The following is a 15,371-nucleotide window of genomic DNA, read 5'->3' as shown; positions in this document are numbered from 1 at the left end:
CTACCTGGTGGTAAATGGTACCAACAGCATTGTGCGCCTGATGCCCACCATCCTAACAGCCGTACGGCTGTCACCAGGGTCAAGCGGTAGGAATAGCTGGACAATCTGATGCCAGACGGGAGAGCAAACGGCGTAAATGGCGTTGGTGCTGGCTAGGACAACAACCCAACTCCCAGTTCTACGCCTTCTGGCTCGGAAACTGCAAAGACTGGCGACTCCGCTTAGGTGACCGCCCTCTGTCGCCTCCAATTTGGCTGCAATGGCATCAATGTCGCTCGTACCGGTGACTGTTTGGGAGAAGTCCATATCCACCAATGTCCCTGTCAAGGCGTGCACTGAGCAAGCAACAGAATCAGGCCGTTCCTATCGATATCCTTCGACCCAGTGATCAAACACGAACCAGACGAGCGAGCAACAGAAGACTGTTCCTCGACAGCGAGCTGACTGAGCCGCACCGCGTGTGAGGCACCTGCCATCGGGGCGACTGATGATGACTGATTCTGGATTTTCCTTGGCAGGATCTGAAGGACGGTGCAACCGGGGGAAGACGTTGGTGGTGGGATTGGCAAGTCTTGTGCTCCCCCATTATCCGGGGTTTGCTTGAGAAAATCCCCTAACAGAAACGCAGTACTACCTTGAGAGACCGCTGCGCGAGCGTGGTTGTTGTTGTCATGCACCCGCTGGGAGATCAACAATCCCTACACCAGTGGCGAGAGCAAGGAGCCTTTCCATCAAGCTTGACAACAACGGGCCCAAATCACGGGCCAAAACTCCGCCTCAGTCCATTCTTGAAACCAGCTTGTTCTTCTTCTTCTTCTTCTTCTTCACACAGGGGTTGCAATTCCTTTTCGAATGTGATAGCATTGCTTGATTCAATGGTGTGCTTGGTGCCCAGACGGACGATGTCCATGTCTTCTCTGGTCGCCTCAGGATAAACCGCCTTGACCTGAGGCTAGTTGGTAGGCTACCCCTTGGGTCAAGCCTTTCATCAAGCCTTTCGCCCCTTGGGTTAAGCGGTAAGTTGCCCCCGGGGTCAAATGGTAGGCTATCCCTAGATTCAAGCGGAAAGTATGGCTGGATACGCTTTTGGTGCCGCCTGGGACAGCAACCTAACTTCTATTCCTGGGCTTTTTAGGCTTTAGGTGGTGCCGGTCTCATGTGAGTCACCTCCAAGCTGTGGCCTTTAAAACCACCCACACTGGACACATTCTCTGCCTTTCTTCAACCCCGCTCATTTCATCTATCCTCCCCCCCCCTCCCCCAACCATCCCCAACATGGCCAACAACCAGATCCAGTTTTCATATCCTTATCATCCAAGCGAAGATTATAGCGAAGAGACGCACCGAGCGAGACGGCTATCTTCACTCAAGGAGATACTTGCGGCCGGAGAATTCGAGACCCACGATGCCAACATTCGATTCCTGATCCACTACTACGAGTCCGGCGGCAAAATGCCCAAGCCGGGCGAATACATGTACATTCAAGATGGAAAACGCGTCCCCAAATCCACACCGCCCACGAAAGAACATCCTGTGCTTGAAGAGACGGCCCCATTCCATCAGTTCGGGCCAATCTACTGGCTTCCCTCGACCTGTCAACGGGAAGCCTTCGCAGCAGCGTGGGACCGTTCCAAGGCGGCAGAGGGTGGTCACCCGGACGGCAGCAAGGATGATACCTCTAACGAGGGAAAGGTGAAGAAAGGCGGTCACCTGGACGTCAAGAAGGAGACCTCTAACGAGGAAAAGGTGAAGGAAGCCAAGTCAAGGTCAGATACCCGGCCGGCTAAGCGAGCGCGGAGATCCTGATGTGGTTGGGCTGTTCTTCTTGCGGGGAAAAAGCCAGAGGGTGAGCGCGCTGGGCTGGCTCAGAGGATCCGGGACGAAATAGATATAAGATGTTGAGACATTGTGGCCCGCTGCTACATTCATGGACATCCAGCTCTTGGGAGGGAAACCAGATAGGTCAGCGCCGAATAATATTGCCTTTTGAGCCCTCACTTGAGTCCTGAGACCAAGGTGGTTTCAATGTGTGTGTGTGTGTGTGTGTGTGTGTGTGCAAAGTGAACGCTCGGTCAACAGTAGAGCTTCGTTGGCACTGGCGGTGAGGTGAAGATAGGAGTGATGGGTTGGAAGATGAGCGCGGCTGGATGCAGGACACGCAGCCAACACAGGCATTTGGAGACGAAGGTAGCCCAGTGGGAGCCTGTCGATCGTTCCTACAGCAAAGTGGCGCCTGCGGCAATTCAGCGCCCAAGGACGTCCGTCAGCAGATCAGTGTCCCGATCACTCTGTTGGTCGCTCGACTGTAATTCCTCCAGCCACTCGTCGTTGCCCGTTCTCCGAGGAAGAAGGGAAGGCTGCAGATGAATGGAGGGTTGAAGTGGCTGTTGGTTGCGGTGTTACCATGACTATAATCCTGGAAACGCTGTTCCTTCTGTCCTGAGGTCGCCGTTGAAAGAAGCATGCGGTCTGTCGTTGTTGGCTTCATTGGCGTCCTGTCCGACCCCATCTCCATCGAGTGATTGAGGTGTTTCAGAGGCGGAGGAAGAGTGGACAGAAACAAACCAGACAATATGGCCCTCTAACGAGATTTGAACTCTTTTGTCGGCCATTAGCCAGAACAAATTTGATGATTGAAACGGCATAGACGTCCGTCGAAGATCAACCGGCTCCGGGACTTGGGGCGGATCTCGAGAGGCACACACAGGCGCCCCCAAGCGACATGGCCTGGCAATAGCGCCCGGTGTAGAGTCGCGCCGGCTCCATTCCTATTCATCAGCCAGAAGGACTGCAGGATCGTAGGAGGGGTCGATCTGAGCATAGGAACGCGACTGAGGGAAGCCGATTCGTGCCCACGACACGGGGCATCAGACACTCTGCGATTTTGTAACTCCCAGACAGGTGGAAGTCTCAGTTGGGGCCAAGGGACGGACAAGAAAGATGCGGGCGAACTGAAGACTTGGTCGATGCTTTTCCCATCGGCAACCGGAGAGAGCGATTCACTCTTTTGTCCCAAGATTCGAGGGGAGAGGCGAATCATCAACCAACCTTGCCCGCGGGCATGAACAACTCGCACAACTGCCAGAAACAACCCAAGGATTATGTCAGAGTCGTCAAACAGGACGTCTCCGATCGTCAAGGACGGAATTTCTGGAGCATCCAGGGTCCCACTGGACGTGGAGGTGGATATTAGGTGTGGATATGAACGGGGCGCGGAGGTGGACGTGCATACTTTGTTCGTGTGCTTGCTAGCTGCGGTACTTACTGTACAGCTGTTGTTCCTGTGTATAGCTTTGTCCATAATTCTCGCTCATCCATCCATCCAACCAACCAGCCATTCATCCATCACAAGGCGGGCGAGGGAGCGAACATCGTGAACAGAACAAGACAAAACAAAGCACAGTGGCACTGCACTGCACTGTAGAAGCCGGGACGGGACTATTGCTCCCAATCAAGGTGAGGCGGGCCGGCTGAAAAGTTCCCGTCCCATCTCGCTTCTTCACAGCCTTGCATCGTTGGTCCATTGTACGGGATTCATTTCATTCATGTCCATCCCCGGGGAAAGCCCGCTCTTTGGATGTGGATGCGCGAGGTGAGCGACGGGATCGTTGTGGTGGAATCGTCACGTCGCACACCTGGTGTCGATTGCCCGGCGGCCGGCTGCTCGAAGCGTGTCTTCAGGTTTGATCAAGGTCTTGGGCGTGGTGGTCATGGAACCCAACTGCTTTGCCGGGATAGTGCTCGTTGGTCCACGGATCGAATCTTGGCATCGTGAGTGTCGCCGAGAAATTCGCGGGACGCAAGTGTCCTCCTGGAGGAAAGACGGCCGTCCGTCTCTCCCTCTGAGAGGGTGTCCTCGTCGCTGTAATCGACGCTTGGATGTGGAGGAGATGGAAACTGGATCCTTGTGCTCCGCGGCCAGCGTGCCAAGGCCGTTTCCAGCACGCTGACCGCCACAGAGGCTGCCGTGCGGTCGCAGCCACAAGGGCGGACAAAGCGCTGGCGACGCTGCTGCAAACATAACACTGCACTGTGTTTGCCAGTTCAACCGTTTGCAGTCAGTGACGTGGGCCTGTTCTAGCTGAGATTGCTCTGGGCGGGGGCAGGTTTCAAGTTCTTTGTCTGCCGATTGCAAACGGGCCTCGTGCAAATGGCTGCATGCGATAAAACCCCCCAGGTCTGCCGCGTTCGTCCTTTTTTCTCCCACCCATCTCTCTTCTCTCCCTTTCTTTACCTGCTCCTCTATATATCAATCCATCCACATTCCAATGGCCTCTTTGAGTGGTGACGAATGCAGCCATGGGGGCAGCTACTATTATGCTCCGGCAGCACGGGCAGCATCACGTGTCCCTTTGTCGGACATTCCACACCCCACCCCAAGCACTTCAAATACCGAACCTTCCTCCGACACCTCCTCTGTCCGTCGACATCTACGAACCAAACTCTATACTCCTTCCATGACCCCGAAGAAGATGCCTCCCTTGCCCAAGAAGAAGTCGCCCTCGCCGAAGAAGCCTGTTCCAGCGCCCATGTTGCCCGTGCCAGCGCCCGTGTTGCCCGTCCCAGCGCCAATGTCGCCGCCAGCACCGGTTCCAGGCGACCTAGACCAGCTCAAGACATACGTTGAGGGTATGAAAGCTGGTCGGTGTGGGCCTCAAATGGACGAAGATGTCGAATTCCACGTTTCCCTTCAAGATTGGGACAAGCTATGTGAGCAATACGACATTGAGGAGCGAGTCCACTTCTACCGATACACCTACGATGCCTCCAAGTCGATTCTTACCCTCCACGGGAGCCCGTCGGCGCCACATGAGATCTTCGTCGAATTTTTCAGAGATTTTATTACTGAAAGCGTCGGGCGGCGAAAGGATACGATTCGAGTCGCCACTGGTACGATGCTCAAAGCCAGAACGGGGCAATACTCCGGGTCGAGGAAGCAACCAGATTTGGCGATTCTCGAAAAGAACCGCAAAGGTTGGATGAAGGTTACCGTGTCGTTCGAAATCGGCTTTTCTCAGACGTACGAGCAGTTGAAAGAGGCGGTCAAGTTGATACTGAAGGGCACAGGCTCGGTGACCGATCGATGTATCCTAGTGAAGATTACCGAGAACCCACGGTATCGATGCCCGTTGTCTACAGAGGCAAGAGACGAGAAGGTTTGGAGGGACCCCGACACAATCGAGCGCGACGAGTTTGAGGGTGACACGTATGGGCCCATTTACTTTGAAGGTCAGAAATGGATGGGCAGCATCTCGGAAATCTTCTGGGAGATGTGGAAGTTAGACGCCGCCACGAACGAAATCCAATTAGACGGAGAGCGACAAATCATCCACCCGATGTCTCCGTCCATACCTCGACCGGAAATACCATTTGGCCTAGCCCTTTCCCACCTCCAGCCGGATGACTCGGTGAAGTTGGACTGGGATTACTTTGAGAGGATCTTCCAAACAGCCGTGGTCGATTTCGCCAAATGCCGCTATGAAGAATGGTACGAGAAAACGTCGGGTGATGATCGGAAGGACAAGGACTATGTGGACGAGGGCGACGAGGGCAACAAGAGCGACGAGAGCGACGAGGAACAGAAGGAGCAACAGAGCAAGAAGAAGAAGAGACGGATGAAGTAGCGGACGGGATGGATTCATCGCCTTGGACCTTGGTACCCCCTCCCCCTTCGTGACTGGGTTTGGTTTTTGGTTCCCCAGGTTGAAAGGATCTCTCGCCTGGGACCTTGGTATCCCCCCCCCCCCCCCCCCCGCTGTTGACTGGCTTTGGTTTTGGTTCCCCAGGTTGAAAGGATCTCTCTCCTTGATCCCTTCAGATAGTTCTTTCGATTCGGTAATTCAATCAATCTAGGGCCCTCTGATGCTCCTCGGCACCCGCGATTTCATGGTTGTGCCAGTCCACGAGACTTGGACTGAGCGTGCCCTTCTTTACACCACTCACCACTCACCACTCACACCATCCATCCATCCATCCATCCATCCATCCATCCAGTCATTTGTTCTCCTTTTTAGGGATTTGCTGTGCAAACTTCCTCTGAAGGAGACAAGTTCTGCATGCAACCACTGTCTCCAAGGCAAGACCACCTGGGGTCCTTGAAATTAGAGGGTCCCGCCGGTCTTCCAGCTTCCACCCTTTGGCGCTGTGCTTTCTTTTCCAGGTGAGTTCCAGGTGCTGTTCTAGGTGAGGGTATTCCACATCCTCCATACCCAGTGCGCTACGAGTGCCTGAGCGCTGAGCGCTGGGTGCCTTCTACCCTCTGCCCTGCCTTTTGCCTTCTCAATGCCCAAGTCACTCACTCGCCGCACTCGCTGTGCCCATTCTCAATAATTTATGACGCACACGCTCTCCACCATTCCCTCAAACCCCACGCTTTCCGTCCCAAAATCACTTTTTGTCCGACCGTCGGCCAAAACACAGCTTTTCGAGTGTTTGATGGCCAAACCTTTTGGACTTTTCGTCCCAAACACCACTTTTTTCAACCGTCACTTTTTCAACCACCACTTTTTTAACCGTCACTTTTCCAACCGTCACTTTTCCAACCGTCACTTTTCCAACCGTCACTTTTCCAACCGCCACTTTTTCAAACACCGACTTTTCTTCCACTTTTTGACTTTTCGACCCAAACACCAACTTTTTTGCCACTTTTTCAACCGCCACTTTTTCAAACACCAACTTCTTTCCACTTTTTGACTTTTCGTCCCAAGCACCATTTTTGTCAACCACCATTTTTGTCAACCACCCACTTTCTCAAACACCAACCTTTTTCCTTCTTTTCAAACACCACTTTTTCAGCCGCCACTTTTGTCAACCACCATTTTTTTAACCACCCACTTTGTAAACACCAACTTTTTTCCACCTTTTTTTTTTGCCAACCGTCGACCTTTTAACACCGACCTTTTTTCCACCTTTTCAACCACCAACTTTTTCAAACACACAGTTTTCTTCCACTTTTTTGCTAACCGTCAACCAAAACACTGACTTTTTTCCCACTTTTTGACTTTTCGTCCTAAACACCCCTTTTTTCAACCACCACTTTTGTCAAACATCCACTTTTGTCAAACATCCACTTTTGTCAAACATCCACTTTTTCAGACACCCTCCTTTTTTTTCCTCTTTTTTGGCCAACTGTCAACCAAAACACCAACCTTTTTCTTTCTTTTCAAACACCAGCTTTTTTTCTCCCTTTTTTTACCAACGGTCGACCAAAACACCGGCTTTTTTCCCACTTTTTGATTTTTTCGTCCCAAACACCAACTTTAGTCCAACCTTTTTCCACGGTCGACCCAAAAGTCACTTTTCTGGCTCCAGAAGGGTGAAATGTTTTGAATTTTCGTCCTAATACCACTTTTTATCCTACCGTCGACCTAAAGACACACTTTTCCTAGTCTTTAAGTGTGTTAGAGTGTTTAATTGATAATCTTTTAGGGCTTTAACTACTTTTAGGCATTTAGGGGAAAAAGTTATACACTCTCACTACCTTAACTATATATACTTATTAACTTAACCTAATATACTCGCTAACTTTACTACATTATCGTACATTTCGTTCCTCAGTCTCGCGAATCTTATGGCTCGTATGTCTTATAGCTAACGTAACGGCGTGTGTGTCCGAAAAAGAATCCGGCCACCACCTATACTGTAATGGGAAAGGTTTGGAGAGGACCTGAGATGCAAGGCGAGCGAGCAAGGTGATTGGTCAACTTTTGGCTGTACATTGTACAGACAGACGTTGCCACTCTCTGATTGGTCAGTTCGAGGGTACCACTTTAGCTTGGTAGTCTTTTCTTTTGTTATTCGTCCAGACAGATAGACAACAACACAATCAATCAACTGCTTGACAAGATGTGAACGTGCCTGTTACCTACCGCCGTACGAGTTGGCGCCTATGGCTAGAAGCCTCGCTCCAGTTCAATAGCAGCCAGCTAGGTGATAAAATTAGTGGCACAGCGTTACGTTACGCCACTCACCAACTAGTTACTAACTATTTACGCACCTATAACTACCGGTAACCCACCGCTAGGTTTATGCTTTAATTACTCTACCAAAATGGTCGCAAATCGTCCAGTAATACCTAGAGAGGAAGAGGAGGCCTTAGGGAACACTCAGAACCTAACATCAGTTAAAGAAAAGGTGCGGACGTTAACGCAATTCTACCAGTAAAAGGGTATCGATATTAGTTAATAGGATATCTTCAAGTTCTGCCACATTCCTCCACGGACTAGATATCGCTATATCGCTACATCTCAATAGCCTCGAAGGTATCATAACTCGCCCTATTAGATAGAGAATCGTGGTAGGAAATCTCTCCTTAATAATAGCGACTTTAAAGTCTTTGAAGACTGGATACTATAGGGTGGATTTAACCACCGTATTTGTATCTGGCTTGAGGTCTTTCACGAGGTCTTTCTAGATCGTAGGCAGATCTCTGAGCGAACTATTTAAAGGGCCTTTCGCGATTGAGGCTATTATAAATGCGTTGCCTGCCAGAAGCCTTTTCTGACGGCCAAATCAATCAAAGAACGTCGCGAATATCTAGCCATTCGACGGCACTGGCCACTACACTAATGGCAAAGAGTTTGCTTTTCAGATGAATGCCATTTTAGCCGCGGCCCACAGCGTAAATTACGCATTATTCGAAGGCCAGGAGAGCGCTACCATCCGGATTGTATACAGAAGATATACAACGAAAAGACCTTCAAATATAAGAACGAAAAACACTGGCATATATGGGCCGTAGTTAACTATAATTTCAAGTCCAGATTGGTCTTTTACGAGACCTATTCGTCAAACGGTAAGATGACTACTACAGTCTATATTAACGAGATCCTAATGGAGGTTAAGCGATGGATTGATCAAGGCGATAGCGACTTCATCCTTGAGGAGGATTAAGACAGTACTCACGGCATTAGCCAGAACTCTACCGCCAGGCGCCTTAAGGAGCAGATGGGTCTTAACTGCTTCTTCAACGCCTCAGGATCGCCAGGTCTATCGCCGATTGAGAATATCTGGAGGGCGCAGAAACAGAGGATCAAATCGATCGATCATTTTGACGACAACAGCCTCGTTCAGGCGATCAACCAAGCGTGGCAGGACATTCCGCAGGAGACAATTAACAGGTATATAGACGGCATGATTGATCGGATGAATAGCCTAGCGCTCAGAGATGGAGATGTTACAGAGTACGAGGCGTGAAATCTAGGCAGGATTCGCTTCTGGACGATGTTCTATACACTGCAAATTACTAGCAATAGGCAGAATTGAGAGTCGTTGCGGCATCGACTTTGGTGGTGGTGGCCATTTTGGCTATGCCACTTATTTTATCATCTAGCTCGCCAGCTCCTGCACCAGCTCGTGGACACGCCGCGACACACTCACTGACTTGACTTGACATACTCACTGCCTTGACTGCACACAACTCAAGTTCACTCACACAGTCCAAGTTGCACACAGCTTGAGTTCATACCGCCTGAGTTCACACAATCCAAGTCCACACACTACTCACTGCCTGCCTTGTTGAAGTATCTCGCAGATCTGGATCTCGTCTACTGCATCTCCGATATCTGCATCTCGTGTATCTGCGTCTCCTCTACCATATCCCGTCTGCTGTATTCCCGCCTGTCTTGCCGCGTGGTTGTCTCGCGAAGCTGTCCCGTTCCGGCTCGTTTGTTTATCTTGCAGCCGTATCTTTGCAGCTCGCGAATCCCATTCGTTGATCTTCCATCTCGCGAATCTAGTAGCTTACGTATCTGTCCCGCGAATCTTGCATATTGCATCTATCTCGTCTGTCTTGCAGCTCGTTTGTCTACATCTCGTTCGTCTAGCATCTCGTCTGTCTTGTATCTGGTCTACCTTGCAGCTTGTCCGTCTTGCATCTCGTCTGTCTGCATCTCGTCCATTATGCATCTCGTTGATTTATATGTTAGGTATCTTACAGCTCGTGTATTGCAGCTCGTCTATCTTGCTCCTCGTCTGTCTTGCTCCTCGTCCATCATGCATCTCGTTGATCTATATGTCAGGTATCTTAAAGCTCGCGTATTGTAGCTTGTCTATCTTATAGTGGACGGGGATCGAGTTCGTTGGCATGCACGTGCAAGAACGCACAGGGGCCTGTCCAGGGGCCGGAGGTGGGCGCGGTGCTCTGGCCGTGACGCTGTCTCGCTAGCCTACTAACAACAACAACAACAACAACAATAACACAAACAAACCAAACACAGGAGGTCGGCGTCTAGTCGCTGTAGCAGAATCGATCGCAGGACTGCCTACAGCGCGTCGTGGGAACAGTAACAAGGGAAGAACAGAAGGTTTCGAGCACAACCAGCACTCTGTTCGCTATCTTGAAGCAATGCTGACTTGATCTGTTACTGTTGCTTTAGGACTATCAAAACCACTGCCTGCTCCGCCATTGGTAAAGCACCTTGTACAGTCGCGTGGCTGTACAACTTGGCCACCACGCCAGCCCATTACAATGGCTTGTCCGTCTTGCAGCTCGTCTGTCTTGCAGCTCGCGTATTGCGTTGGGCTGGCTGGCCGGCGTGGTGGTCAGGTGTACAGTCACATAGCTATACAAGGGATTTTGCCGTGACGACGCTGGCAGTGGTCAGTGTTGTCAGAACCGCAGTCAGCAGTCGGACCACAGTCATGCCAGCGACCATGACTGCAGTCCATTAGTCAACCGCAAACGGAGCGGTCTGATTGGTGGAACTAGGCTGAATCTCCGACCTGGTATACACCTTGATCAATCCAGTGTTTCAGGCACTGCGCGGCCTCAAAAGATCTCGCTGAAAGGCCACTATGGTCCTCAAGCAACGGCAAAACAGCAACAGATCCATTGAGCATTACAATCTTCAGACAAGCGAGACGGCGCCTTATATGGAGACCACGAGCCTGGCTTATTATCTCGTCCTGTCTAGAGTCCTTTGAGTTGGATTTCCACCGGGGCGTTGTTGACGCCGGGTTGCTTCTTAGGCCCCATGCATGCAATATCAGACATATCAGCCGTGTGTGACCCCCACACGAGCACCGCACAAATGGTGGTAATGCATGCAATAATGTTAATCAGCACAACAATGGACGACTTTGCTAGAAGTCGCAGGTAATCGTGGTAACCAGTTAGGCTTGCGATACACCCTATTCCACCTGCTGCCACTACTTCAATGCTTTCCAGCATTTCTTCCTGTAGCGAGCTGCTACCACCTAGAAGCAGCGACAGCATTGATAGGGCAGCCAACGCGAAGATGCCTGGAAAGAAGAAGAGACCGCCAGTCGAGTGCCACGTTTCTGAGGGACATCTGGGTTTTGTCTTGTCTTTCTCGCTCCAGTTCGATTTGTTTGGGGCTGGTAACCACCAATCACGTCCTGAAGCTGTGCACCGCCGGAGGATTCATGTTGATCCTTCTCACCGAGGCTAGCATGACCGATAGCCAGGCTGCGCTGGCACTGGCCTGATTGTGATGCTGGCTGGCTGGCTGCTGCGGTGTAACCGAGAGAAAGAGAGAAATGGAGAGAAACTCCTCGGGGCGCCCTCCGCTCTGTCCTTCCTCCTCCCCAGCGCCCCACCCCAGGCACTAAAGCCTTTAGCCATGATTTCCGGCGTGACGCCTGGGACTTTGGCCAGCGTGGCTGTCTGACCTGCAGTCAATGCCTGGATGAAGGCTGGGATAGAAGAAACAGGAAGCCCTGAGGTCTCGGCGGCCGCTGTGATATACTTCGGCAGGTAGTGTTTGATTCGCGTATTGAAAGCGGCCGTGAAGATGGCGGTGAAGATGGCAAACATCTTTCTCACTCTGCTAGGGCGAGGGATATCAGATTCGCCCACGCCCAGGTGCATCGGCCAATAGCTGAATTAGTTTCCTACAGGCCTTTCATACCAAAGACAGTGCCACGACCAGAACACCGCGGCCCTGTCTCGCTACCGGCCCCCTCTAGACAGGCCTCTGTGCGTTCCAGCACGTGCATGCTAACGAATTCGATCCCCGCACAACATTACTTGAGTTTTCACACTCACTCACTGCCTTGACTTCGCACAACCCAAGTTCACCCACATATAGTCCAAGTTGTAGATCGGCTGGGGTGGAGCGGGTTCCTGAAAATCTCGACGGCTCTGGCAACTCCCAGTTGCTGTCCTCACGACGCGTGGATCATGGTCATGTCTTCAGGTCGCTGGAGACAGCGATGCTAGCAGCATCGACGACTTGATCGTGTCCTACTCCTTTCGGCGCTCGTTTGTCCATGGTCACGGCCTTGCTACACTTTCAACGGAGCATATCATATTGTTACAAATGCAAGCAATCAAGATATTTGCTGCGCTGACGGCGTCGACGCTGTTTATGTTGGAGACCATAGTAGCGGAAAAGAGCCACCCTGACAATACGGCCAGCAGAATAGCTCATTTGCCGCTTTTTGGATAGGGCAGAGTCGGAATGGCCTCGTCCGAACAGGCCGAAGAGCTACTTGAAGCGGTAACAGAGGCGCCGTCTGATCGACTCGTTCGCGTCTGCACGGCCCGCACTGTTGAATCGCCAGGCTCTACGTGACGCCTTGGACGCTTACTTCTCCGCTGCTGCGGCTCCGAGGGCTGTGCTCCTGCCAGTCCCGCTACGGCTTCGTCGGCTATTCGTTGGCTGCGAGAGTGAAAACAGTCTCATGTATGGTTGGCGAAACCCTGGCGAAGCAAACTCAAACATTACCTGTCTGTCTCTCTCTCCGAGTCAAAGCTCCGATTTATGCTTCGAATCGAGCCTCCTTCCCACCCCGTGTCTGGCTCCACGCCGAATACCTCCTTGACGGTCGCGGCGGCGGCGGTGGCAAAGTTCCTTTCGAGGCAGGACCAGGTCTGGGTGAGTATTGATGATGCTTCTGATGTAGCCGAATTCAAAAGGCTCCAACACAAGACGCAATTGCTCTCGGAATACAAAGACGCAATCAGAAGGTTATGAGGATGGGCGTCATCTATCGTGCAGATAAACTGTACATATCCTGAGTTCATATAGTCCAAGTTCACACACTCACTGACTTGACTTCACACAACTGAGTTCATAACTCACTCACTGCCATGTTGAAGGATCCCATATCTATATCGTGTCTACTACATATCGTCTACTGTATCCCGTCTGTCTCGCGAATCTGTCTCGACAATCATCTGTCTCACGAATCTATCTACATCTCGCGTATCTGTCTCGTTTATCTTGTATATCGGGTATCTTACAGCTAGGTCTTTTGCATCTCGGTTTGCATCTCGGTTTGCATCTCGGTTTTGTGCATTGTAATGGGCTGGCGCGGTGGTCAGGTATACAGTTACGTGACTATCTGGGAGACTTTGTTATGACGACGCTTGCAGTGGGTTCGATAGTCCTTAAGCAATAGCAAAAGATCAATTTAGCATTGCTTCACACAGCGAACAGAGTGCTAGTTGTGCTCGAAACCTTCTGTTCATTCCTCCTTGGTTACTGTTCCTGCGGCACCCTGCAGGCTGTCCTGCAATTGATTCTGCTACAGCGACTACACGCCAACCTCCAGCGTTTGGCTTGGTTTGGTTTGGTTTGGTTTGTGTTGTCGCTAGCAAAGGAGTCAGGCAGTGCCATGCCCACTCCCCACGGAATTCCGACAAGCACGCTGTTCTCGACGCGGACCCATCCACTCACTCACGTCTTGCGCCAAATCGAATGTCACTTTTTTCGCTCATCAACCCCAATTTTTCCCCCTCAGATTGTCCACCTTTTGTTCGCCCATCAAACTACCCAATGTCTCTGTGCTAACCCTGGCAACAAAATTGGTCCCCTGCATCACCGATGGAATTTGAGCCAGTCCAAATCTCCAACTCCAAGTCATACCGACCACCGACACTGGTATGCAATTTACATGTCTCACCTCGGCACTCGACGCATTTTCTCCTCAGCTTTAGTTGACCAAGCGTCCACTTTGCGCATGCACGCACACCCACACACACAGACAAACCCCGACCCCAGTGCCGGTGTGCTCCTTGCAACCAAGCGTTCACTTTGCTCGCACACAACAAACCCAACCCTGGTGCGGGCGTGCTCCTACGCCAGGTGTTAGTGTCCGAGAGCCTTTTGTTCTTGTCGTGGCGTGTAAAGGAGCCGATTGGATCCAGCCCGAGGGCGGGCTGCGGTTAAGCTACTGTGAACAGACGCGCTGGAAGCAGGCGGCAGAGAGTATAAGAAAAGGGAAATAAGTCGAGATCCGCCAAAAAGAATACACTGCCTAGCAGTTGAATGGAAGGTAGTGGCGGCAGTGGCTGCTGGTTGGCAATCGATGCAGGGCCCTCTGCTTCCGCTCCCGCTCCGCGGTCAGCGTGTTGGAGACAACGCTCACAGGAGTCGACTCCTGCGCATCCGACTCCGACTCCTCCAGTCGCTGCTCCTGTGCTAACGCGATTCAGTCAAAAGACATCTTCGATGGACGCCGGTCAATACTGAGGTGTTCATCGTCGGCAAATACAGACGAACCGACAATCCCCATCCAGATGCCAAGTTCTTCGATGTCAATAGCCGAAGGCGAGGCGAGAAGGCTCGCCGCACCGCAGCAGAGGCTGCCATCGCCGACATACTGGTGTGGTTCAAGGACAAGAACAACAAAGTCGCCACCCTAGACGCAACCAATTTCACCAAGTCGTGACGGAAATGGATCCACGACAAGATAGTCGAGGGCCAACCTACTTCACCTAATTCGTCGAGAGCAAATGTGACGATGAAGATCTCGTCATACCTAAGGCTAGGAGTCGACTCCTGCCAACGCTGTACACAACACGTGCACCGCGGAGCAGGGCAAGTCTGTTCTTCTTCAACACCAGCGCCATCGTCGACCCTGTACTGTGAGGGTGCCACGAAGCAAGAACAACGCCTAGTTCAGTCATCCCCATGGCGACAGAGACCTCCCTCAGGCAGCGTTGGCACCACCACGCCGACCGTGGAGCAGAAGTAGACGCCCCTGCATCGATTGCCAGCCAGTCACCATCGCTGCCACTGCAGCCACTGCCACTTGCCACAAAGACAAACGTCTCTCAGACGCCAAACATCTGCGCAAGCAGCACACCCGCGCCAGCAACTGGTCAACAGCAAAGCTTCTTTGGCAATAGGGGTAACCAAGATCACAACTCTACCTCTCCCCAGTATCTTTGGAAAGCAGATGACCCTGGATCGTTTGCCAACCAGCAGCTACTGCCGCCGCTCACCACAAAGACAATATGGCCCTGTAATGGGTTTGAGACTCTTTCGGTCGGCCATTGACCCGAACAAATTGATGATTGAAATGGCATTTCTACCTGCCCTTTCCGAGACCAAGACAATCTCGGCTTTGTCTGCAACCTTCCCTTCTTTCTCCGAGTACGGGCAACGATGAGCGGCTGGAGG

The 15,371-nt window shown here is 51.6% G+C and overlaps 2 protein-coding genes across 2 annotated transcripts; both read left to right on the top strand.

Annotated features, from left to right (window-relative positions):
- Nucleotides 1–4,268: 4,268 nt before the first annotated feature.
- Nucleotides 4,269–5,624, top strand: PV07_08640 (uncharacterized protein; the record flags this gene model as incomplete). The annotated part of the gene is made up of 1 exon (XM_016395834.1): nt 4,269–5,624. One exon carries the CDS (start codon nt 4,269–4,271, stop codon nt 5,622–5,624), a length of 1,356 nt encoding a protein of 451 aa, XP_016245690.1.
- Nucleotides 5,625–12,649: 7,025 nt separating this feature from the next.
- PV07_08639 (uncharacterized protein) lies at nt 12,650–14,637 on the top strand (the record flags this gene model as incomplete). The annotated part of the gene is made up of 2 exons (XM_016395833.1): nt 12,650–12,839; nt 14,402–14,637. The coding sequence occupies 2 exons, from the start codon at nt 12,650–12,652 to the stop codon at nt 14,635–14,637; spliced, it is 426 nt and encodes a 141-aa protein (XP_016245689.1).
- Nucleotides 14,638–15,371: the final 734 nt, after the last annotated feature.

This window comes from Cladophialophora immunda (genome assembly GCF_000835495.1).
Source record: "Cladophialophora immunda strain CBS 83496 unplaced genomic scaffold supercont1.5, whole genome shotgun sequence".
In the NCBI taxonomy this organism is placed as follows: Eukaryota; Fungi; Ascomycota; class Eurotiomycetes; order Chaetothyriales; family Herpotrichiellaceae; genus Cladophialophora; species Cladophialophora immunda.
Note: the sequence above shows the minus strand (reverse complement) of the source record. Positions and strands in the feature narration are given on the sequence as shown.